This window comes from Malaclemys terrapin, chromosome 19, assembly GCF_027887155.1.
Source record: "Malaclemys terrapin pileata isolate rMalTer1 chromosome 19, rMalTer1.hap1, whole genome shotgun sequence".
Classification (NCBI taxonomy): Eukaryota; Metazoa; Chordata; order Testudines; family Emydidae; genus Malaclemys; species Malaclemys terrapin.
In genome coordinates, this window is record NC_071523.1 from 2,234,718 (window position 1) to 2,259,595 (window position 24,878).

Below are 24,878 nucleotides of genomic sequence, written 5' to 3' on the forward strand. Positions count from 1 at the left end.
TGGCCTGTGGTGTCAGTGGGCCTGAGACTGGGAGCAGTGGTGGGCCAGCTTCTTCCTATGCAGCCTGACAGCAGGCGCAGAGCAGTGGGACAGTGTCGTCCGCATCCCTCAGCCAGCTGGGCCCTCCCAGACCAGGGAGCAGTGGGGGGTGGCCACCATGGGTGGGGCCCAGCGGCAGGGAGTGCAGGGCTCCCAAGTGCCCACTGGGATCTCACACAGCCGTGTTCAGCCCGGGCAGCTGCATTTTCTCCTCCTGGCCACGGGCCCGCCAGGGAGTTCAGGCAGCTTCTCTGCTTCCCCTTCCTCTGCTCCCATGATGGCGCCAGGTGGGTGTGAGCCCACACACAGTGAGGAGGCAGCAGCTGGTAGGGAGGGGCTGGGGGTTGGAGGGGAGAGATGCGGGGGGCGCAGAATCTGGAAAGGGAGGTAATGGGGACATTGTCTGGGAGGGGAAAGAACGGGATCAGGGAAGAGAAAAAATGGTTACTCACCTCTCATAACTGTTGTTCCTCGAGATGTGTTGCTCACGTCCATTCCCATTAGGTGTGTGCGCGCCGTGTGCACAGTCGTCGGAAAGTTTTTCCCCTAGCAGCACCCATCGGGTTGGCTGTGGAGCCCCCTGGAATGGCACCTTCATGGCGCTCAATATATGACCCTGCCGACCCAGCGCCTCCTCAGTTCCTTCTTGCCGGCTACTCCGACCGAGGGGAAGGTGAGCAGGTTTGGAATGGATATGAGCAACACATCTCGAAGAACAACAGTTACAAAGGTGAGTAACCATTTTTTCTTCTTTGAGTGATTGGTCATATCGATTCCAATTAGATGACTCCCAAACCTTACCTAGGCGGTGTGTGTGACCCTCTGTGCCTCAGGGGAACACCCTGCACCCCCATGTTCATCTTTATGATTGTGTGGTGTCCAATGCAAAGTTTGTCATGTCAGGTGTCTTCAGAAGGCTCATGATGCACTGAGCATTGTTGTTATAGTGATGTTATAGGTTGTAATTTCATGTATATAGTTATGAGACTGAAAATGTGTCCTCATGGCTTAAAACAAGCCCAGGCACAACTCTTCAAGAGCAGAAGGGCAGTTCATACCTCATCAGGGCATGTATGGGACAAACCCAGCCCAGCCTCACAGGAACAAAGGACACTGGCCTAGGCAGCAACAAAAGATCTGTTGGACTCTCAAGTGAGTCACCCGCCCCCCTTCCTTTGGTCAGTTTGGGACTGCGATGAGGTAATGCTCACCTGACCCTGAAAGGGGGGGGGCAAAGCCAAGGGGGAAGAAAGAACATGATAAAAGGGAAAGACGTTTGCCATGCTCTTCCCCTCTTCCACCACCATCTACAGACATCACCACCAAGCGACTGAAGCGCTGATCAAAGGGGAGAGCTTGGCTGAAGGGCAACCAGCCAGCCTGTGGTGAGAAGCGTCTAAGTTTGTAAGGGCATTGGAAGTGTTAAGATCAGCTTAGAATGCGTTTTGCTTTTATTTCATTTGACCAAATCTGACTTCTTGTGCTTTGATTATAATCAATTAAAATCTATCTTTTGTAGTTAATAAATCTGTTTGTTTATTCTACCTGACGCAGGGCGTTTGGTTTGAAGTGTGTCAGAGACTCCCCTGGGGATAACAAGCCTGGTGCATAACAATTTCTTTGTTAAACTGATGAACTCATATAAGCTTGCCGCGTCCAGCGGGCATAACCGGACACTGCAAGACGGAGGTTCCTAGTGTTGCATTTGGGACCGGAGCTATTGGCTAGTGTCATTCGGTTGCACAATCCAAGGAGCAGCTTACATGCCAGAGGCTGTGCATGACTAGCCCAGGAGTGGGGGTTCTCACAGCAGAGCAGGGTAAGGCTGGCTCCCAGAGTTGAGGATTGGAGTGACCTAGCAGATCACCGGTCCAGATAATGCCAGGGGAACGTCACAGTGGGGTCGGAGTTAAGGAAACGCTGATTGTAGCACTGCTGTGCCGAAAGCCGCATCATCTCTGGCGTGCCGGACGATGGCATAGTGAGAGGTGAAGGTATGCACTGAGGACCAAGTTGCTGCCTTGCAGATTTCTTGGATCGGGACCTGGGCCAAGAACGCTGCTGATGAGGCCTGGGCCCTTGTGGAGTGTGCCATAAGAGCCGGGGCCAGTACTTTGGGCAGCTCATAGCATGTGCGGATGCATGATGTGATCCAGGAGGATATTCTTTGAGATGAGACCGGGAGCCCTTTCATCCAGTCTGCCACCGCTATGAACAACTGGTTCGACTTCCTGAATGGCTTAGTGCGCTCGATGTAGAAAGCTAGTGCTCACTGAACATCGAGGGAGTGCAGCAGCTGCTCCCGATTACTGGCATGAGGCTTAGGGTAAAAGACAGGCAGGAAAATGTCCTGGCTGGTGTGGAAATGAGACATTACCTTGGGGAGAAAGGCCAGGTGCGGCCTGAGTTGCACCTTATCCCTGTGGAAAACTGTGTGCGGTGGTTCTGAGGTGAGGGCCTTTAGCTCAGACACCCTCCTCACAGAAGTAATGGGGACCAGGAAAGCTACCTTCCATGACAGATACAGAAGGGAGCAAGTAGCCAGTGGTTCGAACAGGGGCCTAGAACCTGGAGAGGACCAGGTTAAGGTCCCACGTGGGGATAGGCTGCCTGATCTGGGAATATAGGTGGTCCAGGCCCTTGAGGAAGCGAAGACGGATCGCCTGGATGCTCCTGGGTGGAAAGCCGAGATAGCAGCGAGGCTTTGCTGTTTCAGGTGTAGGAGGTACTCCAAGATGAGAGGTACCAGCGCCTTGAAGGGGGTGTGTGCGATGCTGGTCACACCAACACGTGAATCTCTTCCACTTTGCCAGATAGGTGGCTCTAATGGAGGACTTCCTGCTGCCAAGGAGCACCTCCCTTACTTGTTCCAAGCACAGAAGTTCCACGGGGTTCAGCCATGAAGCTTCCAAGCCGTGAGTGGAGGGACCGCAGGTCGGGGTGATGGAGGCGACTGTGGTCCTGAGTGAGTAAGTTGGGGAGGAGAGGCAATGTGATTGGTGCATCCACCAACAGCTCCAGTAGCATAGTGTACCAGTGTTGCCAAGGCCACGCTGGGGCCACTAGAATTTTCTCTGCCCCTTCCCTGCGGGCTTTGAGCAGGACCTTGTGCACAAGAGGGAACGGGGAAAGGCGTAGAGCAGGCGACCTCTCCAGGGCAGCAGGAATGCATACGTGAGGGAGCCTGGGCTGCGGCCCTGGAAGGAGCAGAACATTGGGCACTTCCTGTTGTGGCAAGGTTGAGGGTTGTGGAAGGGGGCTCCTCCACACACCGCTTGAGGGTCGAGCCACCAATGGAGGGACATGAGGACCTGCCCTGGCACCGTCACCACTGAATTCAAGCTGTTGCGCCCCAGGCAGCAGGCAGCAGGCTGATGGGAGCCGTGCCTGCAGTGGTCTGAGCCGGAGCCTGGCGTGCCGGGTCATGTAAGTGCAACAGCCACGTGGCCGAGGAGACTCAGGCACTTCCTTGCTGTTGTGGTTGGGAATTGCTGGGGGCTTTGAATTATGTCCGTGATAGATCGGGATCGGGACCGCGATGGCCAGGGCAGTGCTGAGCAGAGCCGATCTAGCGAGCGGCACCGCACTGGGGAGCGGTGCCGCGAGGCTGGAGACTGGTGCCGTGACCTGGACCGGTGCTGCGATCTGAAGCTGTGTGGGGTTGCTGAGCAGTGCTGGAACTGGTGCCGGGAGTGGGACCTGCTCCGTGACAGAGATTGGCAGTCTGACCGGTGCCACGATTACAAGCAGTGCTGGGACTCCGAGTGGTGCTGTGATTCTATCAGCTGTGCCGAGGGACGGAGCATCGCCGGTTTGCCTCAAGACAGTGACCTCGGCGCTGTCATGGCAATGCGGTCCCTTGCGGCCTCAAAGGTGTCCAGGGTAGATGGCAGTTCCACCTCCTCGATGACCTGGGCCACGGAGTCCAACAGCATTGGACTCGACAGTCCCCCTTGCAGGGCCGAAGTCAATGATACCATCTCCACAGACTTCGGCGCTGGGTGCGCCTCTCGAGGACGCGCCCCATTGGCCGGCACCAGAGGGCTGGGCCTCTAGGATGGAGAGCCACTCTTCCCTTGCTTCTGGTGCTGCTTCTGCGCTGGGGAGTGGGAGCGCTCCTGGGTAGATCCCGCCGGTTTCGGCACCAGGAAGCGGCAGTGCTGCGGGTCTCTGCCATAGTCCTTCTGTGGTGCTGCTTCCACCACAGTTGCCGGGGCACTACGCACCGATGAACTCGGCGCTGGGTCTTGGTGCGCCGGCGGAGGCAGTGGTCTAAGTGCCGCCTCCATAAGGAACTGCTTGAGGTGAAAGTCTCGCTCCTTTTTAGTTCTGGGGCGAAACCCCTTGTAAATCCTGCACCTATCGGCTTGGTGAGCCAGACACTTGAGACGAGCATCGTGGGGGTTGCCCGTTGGCATAGGCTTGGAGCAGGACTTGCAGGGCTTGAACCCCTGGGACTTGGGCATGTAAGTCCTCCCAAGGAAAAACGGTCGGGACAGAGGGTAAACCCCCCATCCCAACTGTTAACTACTAATACTGACTAACAACTACGAACTAACTAATAAGTACAGAGAACAACAAACAACTGAAGCCAGGGAAACGTGGTAGAACTTGCTGAGCAAGACGCCACAGTTCCAACGACCGTCACAGGTGGTAAGAAGGAACTGAGGAGGCGCTGGGTTGGCAGGGTCATATATTGAGCACCATGGAGAGGGGTAGAATGGGGAGCTTCCCTCAGCTTGGCTGCTCCCCAGGGTATTCCCGTGCTCCCCACAGTGCATTGAGCAGTTCCCACTGAGCTTTCAGGACAAACCCTTGTTCCTTCTCCCTCCTTTGCCCTCCAAGAGGCTGCCTTTGTTGCCAACCCTCATGATTTTGTTGTGAGTCTCATGATATTTGATGTTTTTCTGCAGGCTCTGGCTCCTGGAGTCAGGTGATTAGGGGAGAATTTTGACTTTCATGAACAAAAAGAGTAAGTTTCTGGCTCTCCTGGTTGTGGGGAAAAGCCTGAAATGTGACCCTAACCAGAAGGCTAATAAAAGAAACCAAATGTTACTTTTTAATCTCAAGGGTTTTAAGCCAATCATCTGATTTTTTTGAAGCCTGACTCTTGATTTTTGAACATTGGTGCTGGCAATACTGAAATCAGGCTCTCGCAGAAGCACAGGGCCAGGCCCTGGGAAGCGCTGGGTACCCTCAGCTTCCATGAAAGCCATGGGCAGCAAAGGGAGCCTTCACTGTTCAGGACTAGGCCTTAAATTCCTGAATGAACCTAGCTATCTGATGCTGCCCCTGGAACTTTGCATCAGACTGGAAGTTGTGGTTAGAACACCTTCTGCTGACCCCTCTAAGGGGTGTGGGAAATGGGCAACACCGGCTGGCAGGAAATGGGGGACAGTGATTTATTGGGGCGACTGATTTCCCCGCAGGGAGTTGTATCATATCAGCCAAGAGGAGCTGAGGAACACAGTCCAAGTGCTCCCTCCCAAACCTCATAAAAAATCTGACAGACAACCTTTGAAACCAATGAGATCATCCTGTTCAGCACAAGCCCAGCTTCAACCCTTCACTCACTTGCAAACCCCGCCTTCCCTCACTGATCCTGACTTTAGCCCCCCCACAAGCCCCTCATGAAAGCCGGATGAACATGGAGGCTCCATGGGGGAAGAAAGCAGGTCAAGCTTCAGAAAGTTTCAGTCTCCAGAAGCGAGGTAAACTAGCATCTTTCACCAGAAACAAATACCTGTGGGGGGGAAAGTAATCAATGAATACTGGATAATAGTGAGGTCTGGTGTAAAATTTTTCCCTGGGGCTGCATTTGGCCCAATAAACCTTTGCCCCACAGGAGGCTGAGAATTAGATTCATGATTGTGTTTGTCTATGATTTGTTTTCTCCATAGCAGAAATCATGAGTGATTTCAACTTACAGTAAATGGCTCATGTCAACTTCTTTCTTCCCTCTTACCTTTAAGAGGCAGCGACTTCTATAGCCTTCTTCCAAAACTCATGATTGTACACCTGTCTGTCGTGAAAACTGGTCTCTCTGGTCTGCTGATACCTAGTCTTTGGCCTACTTCATCTTCCAGCCATGATCATTGCAGGGCCATTCTACCAATATAAGTCTTGGGTCTTCGCTGGACATGTTCATACCAACATAGCCTAGCCTCCCTCAACTTGTCTTCAATGGGGAAAACCCTCAGTAGACCCTCAAAACTTCATTTAATTTCCTAGCACGGAGTGTCCAACTATTTGACCAGCTCAATATCTTCATTTCCATAGCGGGGAGTACACTGATTTCTTTTCTTCTGGCTGGCCAACTCTCAATTCCGTACATTAGGGTGGGTTGAATTACAGGTTTATACGCTCTACCTTTTAACTTTAAGTTTCAGAGTAACAGCCGTGTTAGTCTGTATCCGCAAAAAGAAGAACAGGAGTACTTGTGGCACCTTAGAGACTAACAAATTTATTAGAGCATAAGCTTTCGTGGACTACAGCCCACTTCTTCGGATGCATATAGAATGGAACATATAATGAGGAGATATATATACACACATACAGAGAGCATAAACAGGTGGGAGTTGTCTTACCAACTCTGAGAGGCCAATTAATTAAGAGGAAAAAAAAAAAAAAAAAAACTTTTGAAGTGATAATCAAGCTAGCCGAGTACAGACAGTGTGATAAGAAGTGTGAGAGTACTTACAAGGGGAGATAGTCAACGTTTGTAATGGCTCAGCCATTCCCAGTCCTTATTCAAACCGGAGTTGATTGTGTCTAGTTTGCATATCAATTCTAGCTCTGTAGTCTCTCTTTGGAGTCTGTTTTTGAAGTTTTTCTGTTGTAATATAGCCACCCGCAGGTCTGTCACTGAATGACCAGACAGGTTAAAGTGTTCTCCCACTGGTTTTTGAGTATTTTGATTCCTGATGTCAGATTTGTGTCCATTAATTCTTTTGCGTAGAGACTGTCCGGTTTGGCCAATGTACATGGCAGAGGGGCATTGCTGGCACATGATGGCATAGATCACATTGGTAGATGTGCAGGTGAACGAGCCCCTGATGGTATGGCTGATGTGATTAGGTCCTATGATGATGTCACTTGAATAGATATGTGGACAGAGTTGGCATCGGGGTTTGTTACAAGGATAGGTTCCTGGGTTAGTGGTTTTGTTCAGTGATGTGTGGTTGCTGGTGAGTATTTGCTTTAGGTTGGGGGGTTGTCTGTAAGCGAGGACAGGTCTGTCTCCCAAGATCTGTGAGAGTAAAGGATCATCTTTCAGGATAGGTGCTGTCGTCATCATGAATAAATTGGAATATGACCAGGAGGCTAGTGGCCCTGACCCCGTTACAACCGTCAGACAAGGCTATTGTGCATCGCTTGCAGGGAAGCAGTTCACATGAGCATATCTATTGGACCAGCTTTACGGGTCAGCTGTACAGGCTGACACCCTTGGTTTGAAATCAGAGTTTCCCTTCTCCAATGTGAGCTGCTTACTGAGACTACCAAACCCCATCTGGCTTGGCAGGACTTATTTTACGGCAGTTTATATTCGCCTTGATATCTTCATCATAGGGCCTCGGTAGCATTTTATAGAGGTAGCTGTGCCACCAGCTACCCTCACACCCTGCTGAGAGATGCTCTTCAACTTCAACTTATTGGATATTTGCAGATATCTTGCCTCTGCAAGACATTCCCCATCTACCACCCGGGGTTGCACCAGTTGAGAGTTGGTCGCTTCTTCACAGGCTCATGTCAACTTGAAAAAAATCAGTAGCAGTCTATTCCAGTTCTGCCCACAATCCCAAGCTTCATCCACCAGCACTGAGGAGTCAGGTGTTTTTGCTAAAAAGCTCAGGGATAAAATAATTAATAGCGCTGACATTTCTATTGTCATCATTAGGCTTCAGAATCAACACACACCTGCGATGAGCTTAGAGAGGACTGTGATGGGTGCTACAGAGACATTTAAAATAGATTAGATTAGGTAGGGGAATGAGCAGTTTACACCTCTTAGTGCTATTGACTCTGTCCATCTAGCTGCAGATTCTATCTGATAGTGCTGCCCTGGGGCTCTTTCATGGGGGTTTCTTCTCAGAGGTGCAATGTTTGCATGGGAGGCAGCAAATCCAGATAAAGCACTGACTCATCTCACCCCAAGTTCTCTCCAGCATTCTCAGCCAAGCCTGGTCGAGATCCCACTTTCAGGAAGCAAATTTGCTGTCCATTTACTGCCTAGGTGAGGGATGGCAGGGTGTCGTCTTTATCTCCCAAAATAGTAGAGCAAACCTGTGATGTGCACCTCACAATAGGGTTCTCCCCCACTGCCATTTGCTTCTTCCTGTTACTTTTCTCTCTTTGAAGGTTTTCCACAATCTTTCATTAGCATTAGGTTCAGACTGGTGAGAGGAAACACACAATACTTAATTTAAATGTAAACAGCCAGATAGATAAACATCTCTTGTTTGAGACAAAACTTGTTTTTCACTTTGCAGGTGACTAGGCCCTAGGTACAAACTTTAAGAACACAATTTTTGGGGCATATACAAAACTCCTCACACAACATCTGTACGTGTGCTTTGTGATGATACTGATGACCAGTGGGACACAGATTTTCACCTGAGACCTCACAGGACACCCTTTGGCAAACTAGAATGTACATGCCAGACTCAGGAGCTCCCTGTAACCCTCAGCACCCTATCTGTGCCCATTGCCAGTTGGCACTAAGAGGTTCCTGGGTCACAGGTCCACTGGTGGGAGTGAAAGAGCATTCTCCACACAGGCCATGGCACTGGCGAAGATGGACTTTAATGGAATGCATCCGAAGAAGTGGGCTGTAGTCCACGAAAGCTTATGCTCTAATAAATGTGTTAGTCTCTGAGGTGCCACAAGTCCTCCTGTTCTTTTTAATGGAATAGTTCATTCCAATAGGCATGAACATTGAGTGAGACAGCAGTCGAATTAACATCCCTGTGGGCCCATTGGACGGGTAATCTATTGCACTCCAGCTCATCAATGGTGATTCTTAAAACTGCTTGTCACATGCTCCCCCAAAAGAGTCTCTCTGGCCGACTTTCCTTTTTACTGAATGTTGGCATCTCATCTAGCACCTCTCCTTGCAGTCTGTTAGCTAATGCAATCTTTCTATATTCAGTATTGTGTCTAATCTCTGTCTCTCTCTAGCTCAACAAGGTCTTCCTATCTAATCTATCACATCCCCTCTAGAGTATTTCGTCTTTCACTCTGTCTCTGTAGTATCTGACCCAACATGTTTTAATATGCCTATCACCCAGGTGTGTGGGCACCAGCAAAGTTAAATGCTGAGACACTCAGCCTAAGGGACTGCAGTCTATGCTGCTCATCATGATTCACCATCAGTATGTGAAGACCTGGGAGCCAAGCAGGGCTGGCCTTACCATGAGGCGAACTGAGGCGGCTGCCTCAGGTGCCAGACTGTGGGAAGGCGCCACTAGGACCCAGAGTGTAGAAAATTGTGTCTGCTGCGGGTGCCTATGTATTCTCTCTGCTCCAGATGCACAGAGATGGTGGAGTGCTGGGCTGGAGGAAGGAGGGCACAAGAGAAATAACAGGCAGGCAGGAGAAGAGGTGAGAGGGAATAACAGAAAGCAGCAGGAGCTGCAGGGAGAGAGAGGAGGAGGAGCCTCTTATGTACCTCTCCAGCACCTCCAGGAGCCTGGACTGATTCACACCAGCTTCTCAGGGAGCTTCCTGTTTCCTGCTGCTTCCCTGAACCCCCTTGAGGAGAACAGGCAGTCAACTGAAGCAGTAGGAGCCAGTTAGGCCCTTAAGATGCTGATATCTTCCCTCACTCAGGCCCTGCTACCAGCCTGCTTATTTGTCCCCTTCAACTGAGTGTTGAGAGATACTCTAGCTGGCACAGAACAGCAGTCATGAGTGAAAGAAGAAAATGCCCCTCTGGGGCAGCATTCAGAAAAAGAAAGAGAGCAAAGGAAGCTTTTCTATCTAAGCAGGAAGGAGCTCTCCTGAGATACATAGACACAAATGTTCACGGTGAACCTTCTGGCCCCAGTGAGGATGTGAGTGGTGAGGAGACGCCTGAACTTCCAGTTAGAGTGCAGGTGACCTGGCAGCTACTGCAGCATCCATATCTCCATCTCAAATGGATGTAACCATGCACATTCCTGAAGAAAAGTGTAGATCAGAGAAGAGAGTGGTGGAGGTGCAAGAAACAGCTGCTGCTGAGTTTAGTTCCTTAAGTCTAGATGATCCAGGACTGTGGACCCACTTGAGCAGTAGCCTGAGGGACTTCCTTGTACTGCATGGGCCACAGCAAGTGAAGAACTTCATGTTCCCCAAAGACAATGAAAATAATAGTTTCCATCCAACACATTACTGGTGTGAAATCCCCAATGGTGACAAAGTGGAGAGGCCATGGCTTATGTACTCAAAACCCAAGAATGCTGCATACTGTTTTTGTTGCAAATTCTTCCAGTCTAAAGAACAAGGAGTACTTGTGGCACCTTAGAGACTAACAAATGTATTTGAGCATAAGCTTTCATTGGCTAAAACCCACTTCATCAGATGCATGCAGTGGAAAATACAGTAGGAAGATATATACACACAGAGAACATGAAAAAATGGGTGTTGCCATACCAACTATAACGAGAGTAATCAATTAAGGTGAGCTATTATCAGCAGGAGAAAAAAACCTTTTGCAGTGATAATCAGGATGGCCCATTTCCAACAGTTGACAAGAAGATGTGAATAACAGTAGGGGAAAAAATTAGCATGGGGAAATAGTTTTTACTTTGTGTAATGGCCCATCCACTCCCAGTCTTTATTCAAGCCTAATTTAATGGTGTCCAGTTTGCAAATTAATTCCAATTCTGCAGTTTCTTGTTGGAGTCTGTTTTTGAAGTTTTTTTTGTTGGAGAATTGCGACTTTGAGGTCTGTAATTGAGTGACCAGGGAGGTTGAAGTGTTCTCCAACTGGCTTTTGAATGTTGTAATTCTTGACGTCTGATTTGTGTCCATTTATTCTTTTGCGTAGAGACTGTCTGGTTTGGCCAATGTACATGGCAGAGGGGCATTGCTGGCACATGATGGCATATATCACATTGGTAGATGTGCAGGTGAACGAGCCTCTGATACAGAGTCCTGTGGCACCTTTAAGACTAACAGATGTATTGGAGCATAAGCTTTCGTGGGTGAATACCCACTTCGTCAGACGCATGACATGCCACAGGACTCTCTGTTGCTTTTTACAGATCCAGACTAACATGGCTACCCTCTGATACAAGCCTATGATAGTGTGGCTGATGTGATTTGGTCCTATGATGGTGTCCCCTGAATAGATATGTGGACAGAGTTGGTAACAGGCTTTGTTGCAAGGATAGGTTCCTGAGTTGTGTTTTTGTTGTGTGGTTGCTGGTGAGTATTTGCCTTAGGTTAGGGGGCTGTCTGTAAGCAAGGACTGGCCTGACTCCCAAAATCTGTGAGAGTGAGGGATCGTCCTTCAGGATAGGTTGTAGATCCTTGATGATGCGCTGGAGAGATTTTAGTTGGGGGCTGAAGGTGACGGCTAGTGGCGTTCTGTTACTTTCTTCGTTGGGCCTGTCCTGTAGTAGGTGACTTCTGGGTACTCTTCTGGCTCTGTCAATCTGTTTCTTCACTTCAACAGGTGGGTATTGTAGTTGTAAGAATGCTTGATAGAGCTCTTGTAGGTGTTTGTCTCTGTCTGAGGGGTTGGAGAAAATGCGGTTGTATCTTAGAGCTTGGCTGTAGACAATGGATCGTGTGGTGTGGTCTGGATGAAAGCTGGAGGCATGTAGGTAAGTATAGCGGTCAGTAGGTTTGTTCCAGCCACATTGGGCTCTACAGGAATAAAGGACTGGAAAAATCTGGCTAGAAATCTGGCATGCCGTGAGAAGGCAGCTAATCACTAGAGAGCATTCCATAGGTGGAAAGAGCTTGAGATGAGACTAAGGTTAAAGGCCACCACAGATGATCAGCATCAAGAGAAGATTGCATCAGAGTCTCTTTACTGGCAAAATGTTCTGAAAAGGCTCATTGCCATTGTGAGAATGCTTGCTACCCAAAACCTGGCACTGCGTGGCACTTCAGATCAGCTGTATGTGCCAAAGAATGGAAACTTCCTTAAAATTGTGGAGCTGATGGCTGAGTTTGATGCTGTACTCCAGGAGCATCTAAGAAGAGTCACCACCCAAACAATGTACACACACCACTACCTTGGAAAAACAATTCAAAATGAGATCATACAGTTACTGGCAACAAAAGTCAAACAGAAGATTGTGGCAGATCTGAAGTCAGCAAGATATGACTCTGTTATTCTGGACTGCACACCTGACATCAGCCATATGGAAAAAATGATTTTAATGGTGCATTTTGTAACAACAACAGACCCTAGTGAAAATGTCCCTGCAATGGTGACTGTCAGAGAGCATTTTCTAGAATTTATTGACATTGATGATACTACAGGAGCTGGTATTACAAACATGCTTCTTAAAAAGCTGGAAGATATGGGAATTGCGATAGCTGACATGAGAGGTCAGGGCTACGGTACATAATGGTGCCAACCTGAGAGGAAAGAACAGAGGAGTGCAGACACGGATCCGAGAGTTAAACCCTTGAGCTTTTTTTGTCCCATGCAGTTCTCATTCATTGAACTTGGTGGTCAGTGATGCAGCATCAGCTTCTAGTGAGGCTGCTGAATTTTTTAATGTAATTCAAAGCGTCTATATATTTTTCTCTGCATCAAAATGGCAAATTTTGAAGCAACATCTGGGAACATCCTCTCTGACACTGAAACCACTGAGTGCCACACGATGGGAAAGTTGAGTGGAGGCGATAAAGTCTGTCAAACACCAAATTGGGAAGATAGATGATGCCATAGTTGCCATTATGGAGGATAATGCTATGACAGGAACTGTTTGTGGGAGAACAGTGGCAGAGAGAAATGGAATCACCAGAAACATACATAACTTCAAATTTCTGTGTGGCTGTGTTGTGGCATGACATACTGTTTGAAATAAATGTTGTAAGCAAGAGACTCCAAGGTGTTGACCTTGGTAAATCTGGAGCAATGGAACAACTGGACAAAGCAAAGTCACACCTACAGTCTTACTGGTCAGATGAGGGATTTCAAAACGTTCTGAAGTTGGCAGAGGAACTTCACACTGAAGTTATTTTCCCACCCATTCAAGAATACAAGAGTCACCGAAGAAGAAGACATTTTGATTATGAGGCACGGGATAATCTCATAAGAGACCCCAAACAACAATTCAAAGTTGAATTCTTTAACCAGGTGCTAGATTGTGCAATACAGTCAGTTGAAGAACGTTTCATGCAGCTCGAGGAACACAGCAGTATATGTGGGATGTTGTATGATATTCCAAAACTCCTCACTATACCTGAAGAAGACCTACACCAGCAATGCAGGGCACTAGAGACAGTGTTGACAGATGATGACATGCGCGATATTGATGCGAATGACTTAGGTGATGAACTGAAAGCCTTTTCAAGATACATTTCAGCAGGATCAACTCCAAAGGCTGTTCTGGAATATATGTGCACAAATAAGATGACCACCCTCTTTCCAAATGCTTTTGTTGCTCTGCGCATACTTCTAACACTTCCTGTAACAGTTGCCAGTGGAGAACGCAGCTTCTCCAAGCTGAAGTTAATAAAAACATATCTACGCTCCACAATGACACAGGAGAGGCTGGTCAGCCTTGCAAACATCTGAATAGAGCATGAGCTGGTGCAGACTGTGGACCTTCAGGAAGCAGTTCAGATCTTTGCAACCAAGAAGGCACGGAAAACACCACTTTAATTATTGGAAGAGATAAAAATGCCAGTGTTTATTATGCAGACCAGAAAAGTTACATTTGCTGTTCAGGCGTTTGAAAGTTAAGTGTTACTTAAAATTTTTGAACAAGGCATTTTAAGTTGTTAGTTCTCCTTTACTGGGGTAGGTAGCAGAGCAGTACCATGAGAGGAGCAGAACAGGAAGAAGGCAGAATTGAGACCTTTCAAAGTTTTGGCCCAAGTGATGGGGCATGGGGGCGTCATTTGAGCTCCCCACCTCAGGTGCCAAAATGTTGTGGGCCGGCCCTGGAGCCAAGGCTCTGATCTAAGGCCTAAATGGCCCAGAGATGACTAGTAGCAGAGCTTCAGATCCACCCTGCTCCTGAAAGAAAGGAGAACAGCAGAATACAGACCCTGGACTTCAGAAAAGCAGACTATGACTCCCTCAGGGAACAGATGGGCAGGATCCCCTGGGAGAATAACATAAAGGGCAAAGGGGTCCAGGAGAGCTGGCTGTATTTTAATGAATCCTTATTGCGGTTGCAGGAACAAACCATCCCGATGTGTAGAAAGAATAGTAAATATGGCAGGTGACCAGGTTGGATTAACAGTGAAATCCTTGCTGATCTTAAACACAAAAAAGAAGCTTATAAGAAGTGGAAGATTGGACAAATGACCAGGGAGGAGTATAAAAATATTGCTCAGGCATGCAGGAGTGAAATCAGGAAGGCCAAATCACACTTGGAGTTGCAGCTAGCAAGAGATGTTAAGAGTAACAAGAAGGGGTTTTACAGGTATGTTAGCAACAAGAAGAAAGTAAGGAAAGTGTGGGCCTCTTACTGAATGAGGGAGGCAACCTAGAGACCGAGGATGTGGAAAAAGCTAATGTACTCAATGATTTTTTTGCCTCTGTCTTCACAAACAAGGTCAGCTCCCAGACTGTGCACTGGGCAGCACAGTATGGGGAGAAGGTGACCAGCCCTCTGTGGAGAAAGAAGTGGTTCGGGACTACTTAGAAAAGCTGGATGAGCACAAGTCCATGGCGCCGGATGCGCTGCATCCAAGGGTGAAGATGGGCTGGATGAATGGACTATAAGGTGGATAGAAAGCCGGCTAGATCGTCAGGCTCAACGGGTAGTGATCAATGGCTCCATGTCTAGTTGGCAGCCGGTATCAAGCGGAGTGCCCCAAGGGTTAGTCCGGGGGCCAATTTTGTTCAAGATCTTCATTAATGATCTGGAGGATGGTGTGGACTGCACCCTCAGCAAGTCTGCAGATGACACTAAACTGGGAGGAGTGGTAGATACGCTGGAGGGTAGGGATAGGATACAGAGGGACCTAGACAAATTAGAGGATTGGGCCAAAAGAAACCTGATGAGGTTCAACAAGGACAAGTGCAGAGTCCTGCACTTAGGACGGAAGAATCCCATTCACTGCTACAGACTAGGGACCGAATGTGTAGGCAGCAGTTCTGCGGAAAAGGACCTAGGGGTCACAGTGGACGAGAAGCTGGATATGAGTCAACAGTGTGCTCTTGTTGCCAAGAAGGCTAACGGCATTTTGGGCTGTATAAGTAGGGGCATTGCCAGCAGATCGAGGAACGTGATCGTTCCCCTTTATTCGACATTGGTGAGGCCTTATCTGGAGTACTGTGTCCAGTTTTGGGCCCCACACTACAAGAAGAATGTGGAAAAATTGGAAAGAGTGCAGTGGAGGGCAACAAAAATGATTAGGGGTCTGGAGCACATGACTTATGAGGAGAGGCTGAGGGAACTGGGATTGTTTAGTCTGCAGAAGAGAAGAATGAGGGGGGACTGTAGATGGCTCTGTTTACCTGCAAGTCTCCAATGCATATGTGTGGTTCAAGTCCTGGAGGAATGGAGGGGGGCTCACAGGACATGTGATCATGTCACCTGAACTGGAATCCATCTTTAACCTGGTGCTTTTCCATTTAGAGGGAGGTGTGGGAACCCAGAGAGAGACAAAGGATTCCCACCTTGTGCCAAAGGTATAAAAGGGGGTGGAACAGAACAAAGGGTCCCAGTCATGTGGAATCCCCTGCTAACAAGGTCTGTAACAGGGGAAAGGATTGGGCCCAGACTAGGAAGGAGTCTAGTCTGTGAAAAAAGCTTATTGGAACATCTCTGAGGGTGAGATATTATCTGTAATCAGTTTCTTAATGCATTAGGCTTAGACTTGCGTGTTTTGTTTTATTTTGCTTGGTAACTTACTTTGTTCTGTCTGTTATTACCTGGAACCACTTACATCCTACTTTTTATACTTAATAAAATCACTTTTGTTTATTAATTAACCCAGAGTAAGTGATTAATACCTGGGGGAGCAAACAGCTCTCTATCAGTGTTATAAAGAGCACACAATTTATGAGTTTACCCTGTATAAGCTTCATACAGAGTAAAACGGATTTATTTGGGGTTTGGATCCCATTGGGAACTGGGTGCTGGAGATAGGTGACCTGCTGAGCAGTTTTTGGTTAAAGTCTGCAGCTTTGGGGGCGTGGACCAGACCTGGGTCTGTGTTGCAGCTGGCTAGTGTGTCTGGCTCAACAAGGTTCTGGAGTCCCAGGCTGGCAGGGAAAACGGGCTCAGAGGCAAATTCAGCACAATAGGTGACAGTCCCAAGGGGGTCTCTGTGACTGAACCCGTCACACTCCCGTCTTCCAGGACTTTTCAAAGATAATTGCTAATGGCTCAGATATCTCCTCAGTCAGTTCCTTGAGTATTCTAGGATGCATTTCATCAGGCTCTGGTGATTTGAAGACATTTAACTTCTGTAAGTAATTTTTTACTTGTTCTTTCCCTATTTTAGACTCTGATCCTACCTCATTTTCACTATGTTAGATGTCCAATCACCACCAACCTTCTTGGTGAAAACTGAAACAAAGAAGTCATTAAGCACCTCTGCCATTTCCACATTTTCTGTTATTGTCTTTCCCCCCCTCATTGAGTAACGGGCCTACTCTGTCCTTGCTCTTCCTCTTCCTTCTAATGTATTTATAGAATATTTTCTTGTTACCCTTTATGTCCCTAGCTAGTTTGATCTCGTTTTGCGCCTTGGCCTTTCTAATTTTGCCCCTACATACTTGTGTAATTTGTTTATATTCATCCTTTGTAATTTGACCGAGTTTCCACTTTTTGTAGGACTCTTTTTTTAGTTTTAGATCATTGAAGATCTCCTGGGTAAGCCAGGGTGGTCTCTTGCCAGACTTCCCATCTTTCCTACGCAGAGGGATAATTTGCTCTTGTGCCCTTAATAACGTCTCTTTGAAAAACTGCCAACTGTCTTCAATTGTTTTTCCCCTTAGATTTGCTTCCCAAGGGATTTTACCTACCAACTCCCTGAGTTTGCTAAAGTCGCCTTCTTGAAATCCATTGTGCTGTTCTCACGGGTCCAAACTGTGCCCTCGGGGAGGGGGAGAACCCAGCCTTCCGATTGCCCCAACCCCTAGGTTTTGCCACAAGGAAGGCAAAAAGCCCCAGCCAGTCTTGGGATATGGAGAAAAATTCCTTCCCAGCCCCAAAGTGGTGACAAGCACAGCCCCCAGCCCCCTAGATAAGGGATGGAGGGTGGGATGCCGCTGGAAACCAGCAAACAGGAGATGGCCCTGTGCAGAGGCTCCTGTCATGGCTCCAACTCTCCTGCCGAATCCCGCAAGACCTCAGGCCTATGCTGAAAGTCCTGTGAGGGCTGGACATCTTGCGGGACCCGGCCCATTCTGTCCTTTTACCCTCTCCCATCGCGGGACTCAACAAAACACCCCCACGCACACTAGGCTCACGGTCCTCTTAAACCAGCTAGGGCCATAAAAGGTAACAAGAAAACATTTTACAAACACATGAGAAGCAAGAGGAAGGCCCAGGCCATAGAGGGCAGGACAAGAGGCCCTGGGTTCAAACTCCAGCAGAGCAGATTTTGATTAAATCTCAGAAAAATCTTCCTAACTGTAGGAACAGTTGGCCAATGGAGCAGACGCCTCGGGAGGTTGTGGAAGCTCCTACACTGGAGGTTTTCAAAAGGAGGCTGGATAGTCACCGGCCTTGGATGGTTTAGACACACAGGGGGTTAGACTAGATGACCCTTGTAGTCCCTTCTTATCCTCTGGGTCTATGATTCAAGCACAGGGCAGACCCATTACTCAATGAGAAGGGAAAGACAATAACAGAAAACGCAGCAATGGACAAAGTGTTAAATGACTTTTTGGTTTCAGTTCTCCCCCAAAAGGGTAGCAGTGACCGGACGGCTCACAGTGAAGATAGTAAGGTGGTAAGTAAGAGTCCACATTTGTCAAGAACAAATCATGTCAAACCAACCTAATATCCTTCTTTGACGTGGTAACAAGCCTTGTGATGGGGGAAGCAGTAGATGTGATTTATCTCGACTTTAGTACGGCTTTTGATACTGTCTCACATAACCTTCGGAGAAGCAAACTAGGGAAATATAGCCCAGATTAACCTACTATAAGGTGGGTGCACAACTGGTTGGAAAATGGTACTCAGAGAATAGTTATCAATGGCTCACAGTCAAGCTGGAAGGGCATAATGAGTGGGGCCCCACAGGGATCTGTCCTGGGTCTGGTTCTATTTGATATCTTTATACATGATTTGAATAATGGCACAGAGGATATACTTGTAAAGTCTTTGGATGATACCAAGCTGGGTGGGGTTATAAGCACTTTAGAGGACAGGATTAGAATTCAAAGTGATCCTGACAAATTGGAGAAATGGTCTGAAATAAATAGGATGAAATTCAATAAGGACAGATGCAAAGTACTGCACTTAGGAAGGAACAATCAATTGCACAGATACAAAATGGACAATGGCTGTCTAGGAAGGAGTACTGCAGAAAAGGACCTGGAGGTTACAGACTAAATATGAGTCAACAAAAGTAAAGGACAACGTACTACTGTTGCAAAAAAAGCAAACATCATTCTGGGATGTATTAGCAGGAGCGTTGTAAGCAAGACATGACAAATAATTCTTTCACTCAGGACTGATAAGGCCTCAACTGGAGTACTGTGTTCAGTTTGGGGCACCACACTTTGGGAAAGATGTGGACAAACTGGAGAAAGTCCAGAGGAGAGCAACAAAAATGATTAAAGGTGCAGAGAAAACATGACCTGTGAGGAAAGATTGAAAAAACTGGGTTTGTTTAGTTTGGAGAAGAGAAGACTAATGGGGGGACATGATACCAGTCTTCAAATACCTAAAAGGTTGTTATAGAGAGGAGGGTGATAAATTGTTCTCCTTATCCACTGAAGACAGGAGAAGAAGTAATGGGCTTAAATTGCAGCAAGGGAGATATAGCTTAGACATTAGAGAAAACTTCCTAGCAGTAAGGATAGTTAATCGCTGGAACAAATTACCTAGGGAGGTTGTGGAAGCTCCGTCACTGGGGGGCTTTAGGAACAGGTTGGACAAACACCTGTCAGGGATGATCTAGATAATGCCTAGTCCTGCCTCAGTGCAGGGGACTGGACTGTATGACCTGGCACAGTCCCGTCCAGTCCTACATTGCTATGATTCTACAATTTACAGACTAACCAGGTCTTCTCTAGCCTTACACTGAGATTCTGGCAGGTTTGTTCTTATAAAGGTAGTACTTGATCCCTGAAATCCTCACTTGCCTGAGGAAGGGTTTGCTGGACTGGAGCGCTGGATGGGGGACTGGAGTAGTAGAAATGTGATGGAATATATCCACTGCATAGTGATCAATAGCCATATTTTAAAGGCGATTTAAAAATATTTTGACAAAATAAAATGCCCCGTGGATTAAAACATTTCGTATCAAGTGGCAGCTGAGTGGAGACTCAGAATGGGATTCTAATAATATTTTGTGCTTATCCAGCACTTTTGTATTCATTCTGGATGTCCAACTCCATGCTCAGTCCACTATCCCACAGCTGGAGCTGTGAGCATGCTGAGAACCTGAGAAAGACATTGAAAATGCTCCAGCGAGCAAATGGAAACCTATCTTTCTCTCTGCCACAGTGAAGTGCATGCAATTACTTTGGTCAGAGACTTTCCCAAAGGAATTGTTTAAACCTTATAAAATAAACTAACGCTACCCTGTCTGCTCCATGCCCACCCACCCTCAAAGAATGCCCCTCTGAAAACTACCCCATGTGGACAGTAAGCAGGACACCCGTGAACAGTAGCAAAGCAGCATGTGTGGCCCTGTACAGAGGAAAGAACCCATTTGGAAGCATGTGGCTGCAAATAGGCACAGAATTTTACTCTTTTGAACATAACTTGTCATGATTCTCAACGTTCTGGCTTAGAACCTGCCTATGAAGTAGCTAGCACATTCTTTGCACTAGACAAATACTAAATAACAAAGCCAATACAATGCTAATGAATAACAGTGCACAGATATTGCAGTGATGGAAATGTAGATAGAGAGAAACTGATTCAGTCAGTGGCCCCAATCCTGCAAGGAACTGCACTTGGGGGGGGGGGGGCTGTGCTCATGTGACGCATAAATAAAAGTGGATGGGGCTTTGCATGGGCTTGCGGATTTGCTTGCCAGGAGTGACTTTGCAGAACCAGGGCCCAACTCTCTATCCAACTTCCAAGCAGGTTCTAATGAAGAACCAGGCAGGGAAAATTACTTTAAAATTGATGCAAATTACTCTGACTATATCTTTCCAAACAGTAAGAGAAGCTGGGACAGTGCCAAGAAGGGTCTTTCATCGGGACTAAAACAGGCAGCATTTTCTCATTTTTCAAATAGAGCTGGGGAATATGGGACAGGCCACCTGGGTTCTAGTCCCAACATTGCCACTGACTCCCTGTGGAGAAAGCGCTTCAGTGCCTCAGTGTCCGCATCTGAAAAATGGGGATAAGAATTATTCTTGTATATATTGGTGATGGACCAGGACCCCATAATGCTAGGGGCTGTACAACACATCACAAAGCGTGTGTTGGCTTCCTCACTTTGGGGAAGCACTTTAAGCTCTGCAGAAAAGAGGGGCTATTGTCATGCAAAGTGTCGTTATCGTGGCCTATCAAGAGAGGAGGTGGAGAACTGTGTACAATCCCGGCTTCCCAAGGCTCTGTGGGTGGCTCGGCTCTGGCTCTAGGGCCAGGAAGGGAAACACTGGGCAACTTTTTTTGGGGGGGGGAATAGCGAAGGAGAGTCGAGAGACTGCGAGGGCGCCCCAAGGCCACCCTGCCCAGCCCTGCGCACTCTGCCTGGGCACTGCCCGGCGGCAGTCCCCCGCTCCTCTCGGCACGCAGCAGCAGCTCTCCCCCTCTGTTTTCTTTGCCAAAGGCTCCCTCCCCCATCTCTGATTAGAATATTGTGTCTGCCCATTTTTGGGAGCTCTTCCCCAGACTCCGGAAGGAGGGATGGGGGGGAGGGGGAGAAAAGGAGGTTCCCAGACACCACAAAGAGGGAGGAGGAGAAGAACCCCCCGAAACCTCCCTTGCAAAGGAGGTTCATGCACTTCCTACCGCCTCGGCTCTAGTGGTGCTTTGGTGCTTGCAGAACCCAGAAGTGAACAGCAGGCGACCCGGAAGGTTTGAACTAAGCCTTTAACACACAGCAAAGCCAGAAAGACCATCCCAACCTCGGCTTTGGGGCGGGGGGTGGGCTGGGGACAGGGGGTTTCTTTTTTTTTTATGTCTATTTGCCAAAAAAACAAAACAAAATCCAAAAAACCTGCAGTTAAGGCAAACCAAGGTCTGTATGCAACAACCCTCCCCCCAGGAGAGCAGTGGTGGTGGTGGTTGGGGGGCTCCCTGCTCCCAGCAAAGAAAGGAGCATGGAAGGGGGAGCCGCAAAAAGAGGGGGGATTTTTTTAAAGATGGGGTCGCAAGAAAAAGTTGCATGTAGTTTTCTGTCGCTCTTGGTCTCCTTTGCAAATTGCAATCGCATGTCAGTTTCCAGCGAGCGCTGCTGGGTTCGGGCTGCGGCTGCTGGAGTCTAGCGAGAGGAGGGTTTTAGGGTCTCCCCCCCCTTTTTTTTTTTAATCTGATGCATGCATTTGATCCCGATGAGTGTCGGCTGCGTGGGGGGCTCTCTCTTTTCAGTGCCCCCCAATGCACTAAAGCCTGGGCGGGTTGAGGAGGAGGAGGAGGAAGAGAGGAAGCTAAAGGGGGGAGCCCATTTTCTTCCTTGCAGACGGATCGCTGGCTGGATTGCAATTTGCAAAGGGAGCATGATTGTTGGTATAGGAAGTGTCTGCTTTTTTTTTTTTTTTTAAAGCCGGGTTATTCAAAAAACCCCTTTGGTGCAATTCTCCGGTAAACAATGATTCATGGGGCTTAATGCAAATAAACTGATTGCAAATGGAGCTTTCCCTTTGCACTTTGCAGCTGCCTGGGTTTTTTTGAGTGGCCAAGCCTCAGATTTCTGTCTTTTTTTGCAGATCTGCAGAATATGGCGTCCCTGTCCTGTTTTAAAAATAAGCCAGGCTGCCATTTTTGTTTTTCTTTTGTCTGAAAATTTTAATAAAACTGTCTGAGAATGTGGGAGAGGCAGCTGAAAGGCAAAAGGGGCACCTAAAGGGGTGTTTTTTCTTTGCTTTGCGTTTTTGTGTTGTTGCAAAGATGTTGCTTGCACGGGGGGGATACAATGTAATTGGACTTTTAAAAAAGGAAACAGTCAAACATTTCTGTGGGAGGGGGTTTAAGATTTAAAGTTAACTTATGCAAAAGTTTTTTTAAACAGCCTTTTTTAAAACAAAAACGCAATGAAAAACCCTGCTCTGTATTTTCTCTTTTTCCCTTTGGATTATTTAATGGAAAAGTTAATTGAATCTGAATGTAGCTATTTTTTAAAAAACAGATGGTTGTGAATGTTGCATGTTGGTTAAAAGGGATTCCGTTTTTTGGGGTGGTGATGGTGAAAAAGTGTTTTTTTTATATTTTGCTAGAAAGCAATATTATAAACGGAATGTTTAACCAGGAATATTTTGCAATTGCACTTTAGCAGGAATGTAGTGTTTTCAGAGTGTGGAATCTGCAGTTTTAGAAACTGACACAATTTTTCGTGCCGTTGTATAGAGAGGTCTGTGCATATGTGAACATGTATTTAGTGTGTGCTATCTATGTGCATCGTGTGTACACACATTTACTGTTTATACAGGCATCATTTTAAGTACATGTTGGATTGTACATACAGTCTGTTCTAGAATATTTAAAAGAGAGTCCGACTAAGAGAAGTATTCTAGGATATAAATGCTTTATTTTTAGAAAAGCTGCTCATTCAGAAGTATTGTACAGAGTGTAGTCAAGAGCACACATCCTTCTCAGATGCTACTGTATGGTTAGTGTTGCACTTTTATTTGCTGCCTGTTTTGGAAAAGTGAAGGACAATTTCTCAAATGCCGGTTTGAGCTGCTCTGTTACTGTTGCTCTGTGACTGATAGCAGATGGGTCAACGAGAGGCCTCTTAAAAGTCACATTTTGGGGAAGAGGCAAAAGTTTTTTAAATCCTGATTTAGAAGATTGGAGGGGGGTGGATGGAATCTGGCCCAGCCCTACGGCTGGTTCTGCTTTTGTCCAAATATTCCTAAATAGTTTAGTCCATCCCTGTTCCTGGGATAACTCCTCCGACTTCCATGGAGCTACTACAGGGAGAAATTTGGCCCTTTGTTTATTTTCTCTAAAGAGAATGCGGCATTCCCACGGATGTGTTAGTTTGGAGGCAGTATCTGTTGCCCCAGGTGTGTCTTCCTGGGCTCATTTTGGGGGTGTTTTCTGTGTATTTGGGATGTGTGTATTGGGGTGTGTGTGAAGTTGTCCTCCTTGTCCCCTATAGAACAACACCTTGCGCGCAACATCTGTGCTCTGCTAGCTCTGGAGATGGACAGATGTCAGGGGAAGCACCGACAGTACATACAGAGGTGGGCGCTCTGAGTTATGCTCAATGACAGATTTCTATGTGTCTTAGTAACCCACCAAAGTGCATGAAGCTGTTCGAAAGTAGGGCTGTGACAAATCAGACCCCATGTCCATGCTGGAGATCTTCCCAAGCCACCCACATGTGGACCTTGGTGAATGTCCATTGAGGGCTTCCTGCTGATTGCTGGATCCTGCCCCTCTAGAAATCCTTTTCATTGTAAGTCTGTGGATTGTTCAGATCTTGATCCCAAAACAGTCTGAAAAAACTACTTGGAATGAAGCGAAACAACATCTTCCTCAATAGCAGAAGTACATCAAACTGCAAGTTAGCCATCAGCACGTCTAAACATTACCCACAAGTGCATGTGTGTATAATGTCTGTCTGTCTGTCTGTCTGTCACAGAGCTGGGAATCAGTGGACGTGGGTTCTAATCCCAGTTCTGCTAACAACTTCCTGTGGGACCTGAGCAAGTCATTTAACTTCTCTGTGCCTCAATTTCCCCACGTGTAAGACTGATACAGGGATACTTACTTGTCTTTTTGTAAAGCACCTCGAGCTCTCTGGATGAAAAGGGCCTCTACAAGTGCTACATGTTGGTGTTCTTATCTATGCACTGTGCAGCTGTGGAAAACTACCGGGCTGCGTCTACACACCCTGATGCCAGATAACATGGTACTATAACATCACCCGCTGTCCTGATTTCTGCTGTCTCAGCAGTGAGCATTTGAAATCTGATGTGTCCAAAAGATGCTTTCCTAATTAGCACAAAAACTCTGCGTATAGGGAACTTTTTGTGGTGATCCAAATTGCTAACGAGGCCTGGTGCCCAGAGCTAGACACTAACGTGGTGTGGACTTCTTAAATGGCTTTGTTGTTGTAATGTTCAGGGCTTAGACAGGAGTTTTGCCTTCACAAGAGTGTGATAGAAATGCCTGTGTGTGTGTGTGTGTGTGTGAACTTTCCAGGGAGCACTCAAGGGAGAGAACAGGGCTTTTGCTTTGGCAGAAAGGGCGTTCTAATGAAGGTTTCCCTTTGGCCTGTGCACTCTGATGACGCTGCCTTTACACTTCATTGTTGGCGTGGGGTGGCGGCATTATTTATTTCTGTTACAGTAGCACAGAAATAACACCTTGAGCGTGATACACCCTTGCTCTGCCATTCTGCTCTGAGTG

General features: G+C 47.4%; 1 protein-coding gene across 10 annotated transcripts in view; it reads left to right on the plus strand.

The window, feature by feature from the left end:
- Window positions 1–21,198: 21,198 nt before the first annotated feature.
- ZNF362 (zinc finger protein 362) overlaps window positions 21,199–24,878 on the plus strand; it is a 44,935-nt gene continuing 41,255 nt past the window's right edge. For 2 of the 10 annotated variants that reach the window (XM_054009235.1, XM_054009236.1), the window contains exon 1: window positions 21,200–21,377. Coding sequence is in view for 6 of the 10 variants with exons in the window: in XM_054009229.1 (XP_053865204.1) it covers window positions 21,839–22,028; window positions 23,623–23,707 (275 nt within the window). In the remaining 4 variants the exon portion in view is untranslated. The other 8 variants (XM_054009239.1, XM_054009232.1, XM_054009230.1 and 5 more) reach the window with 8 other exon arrangements.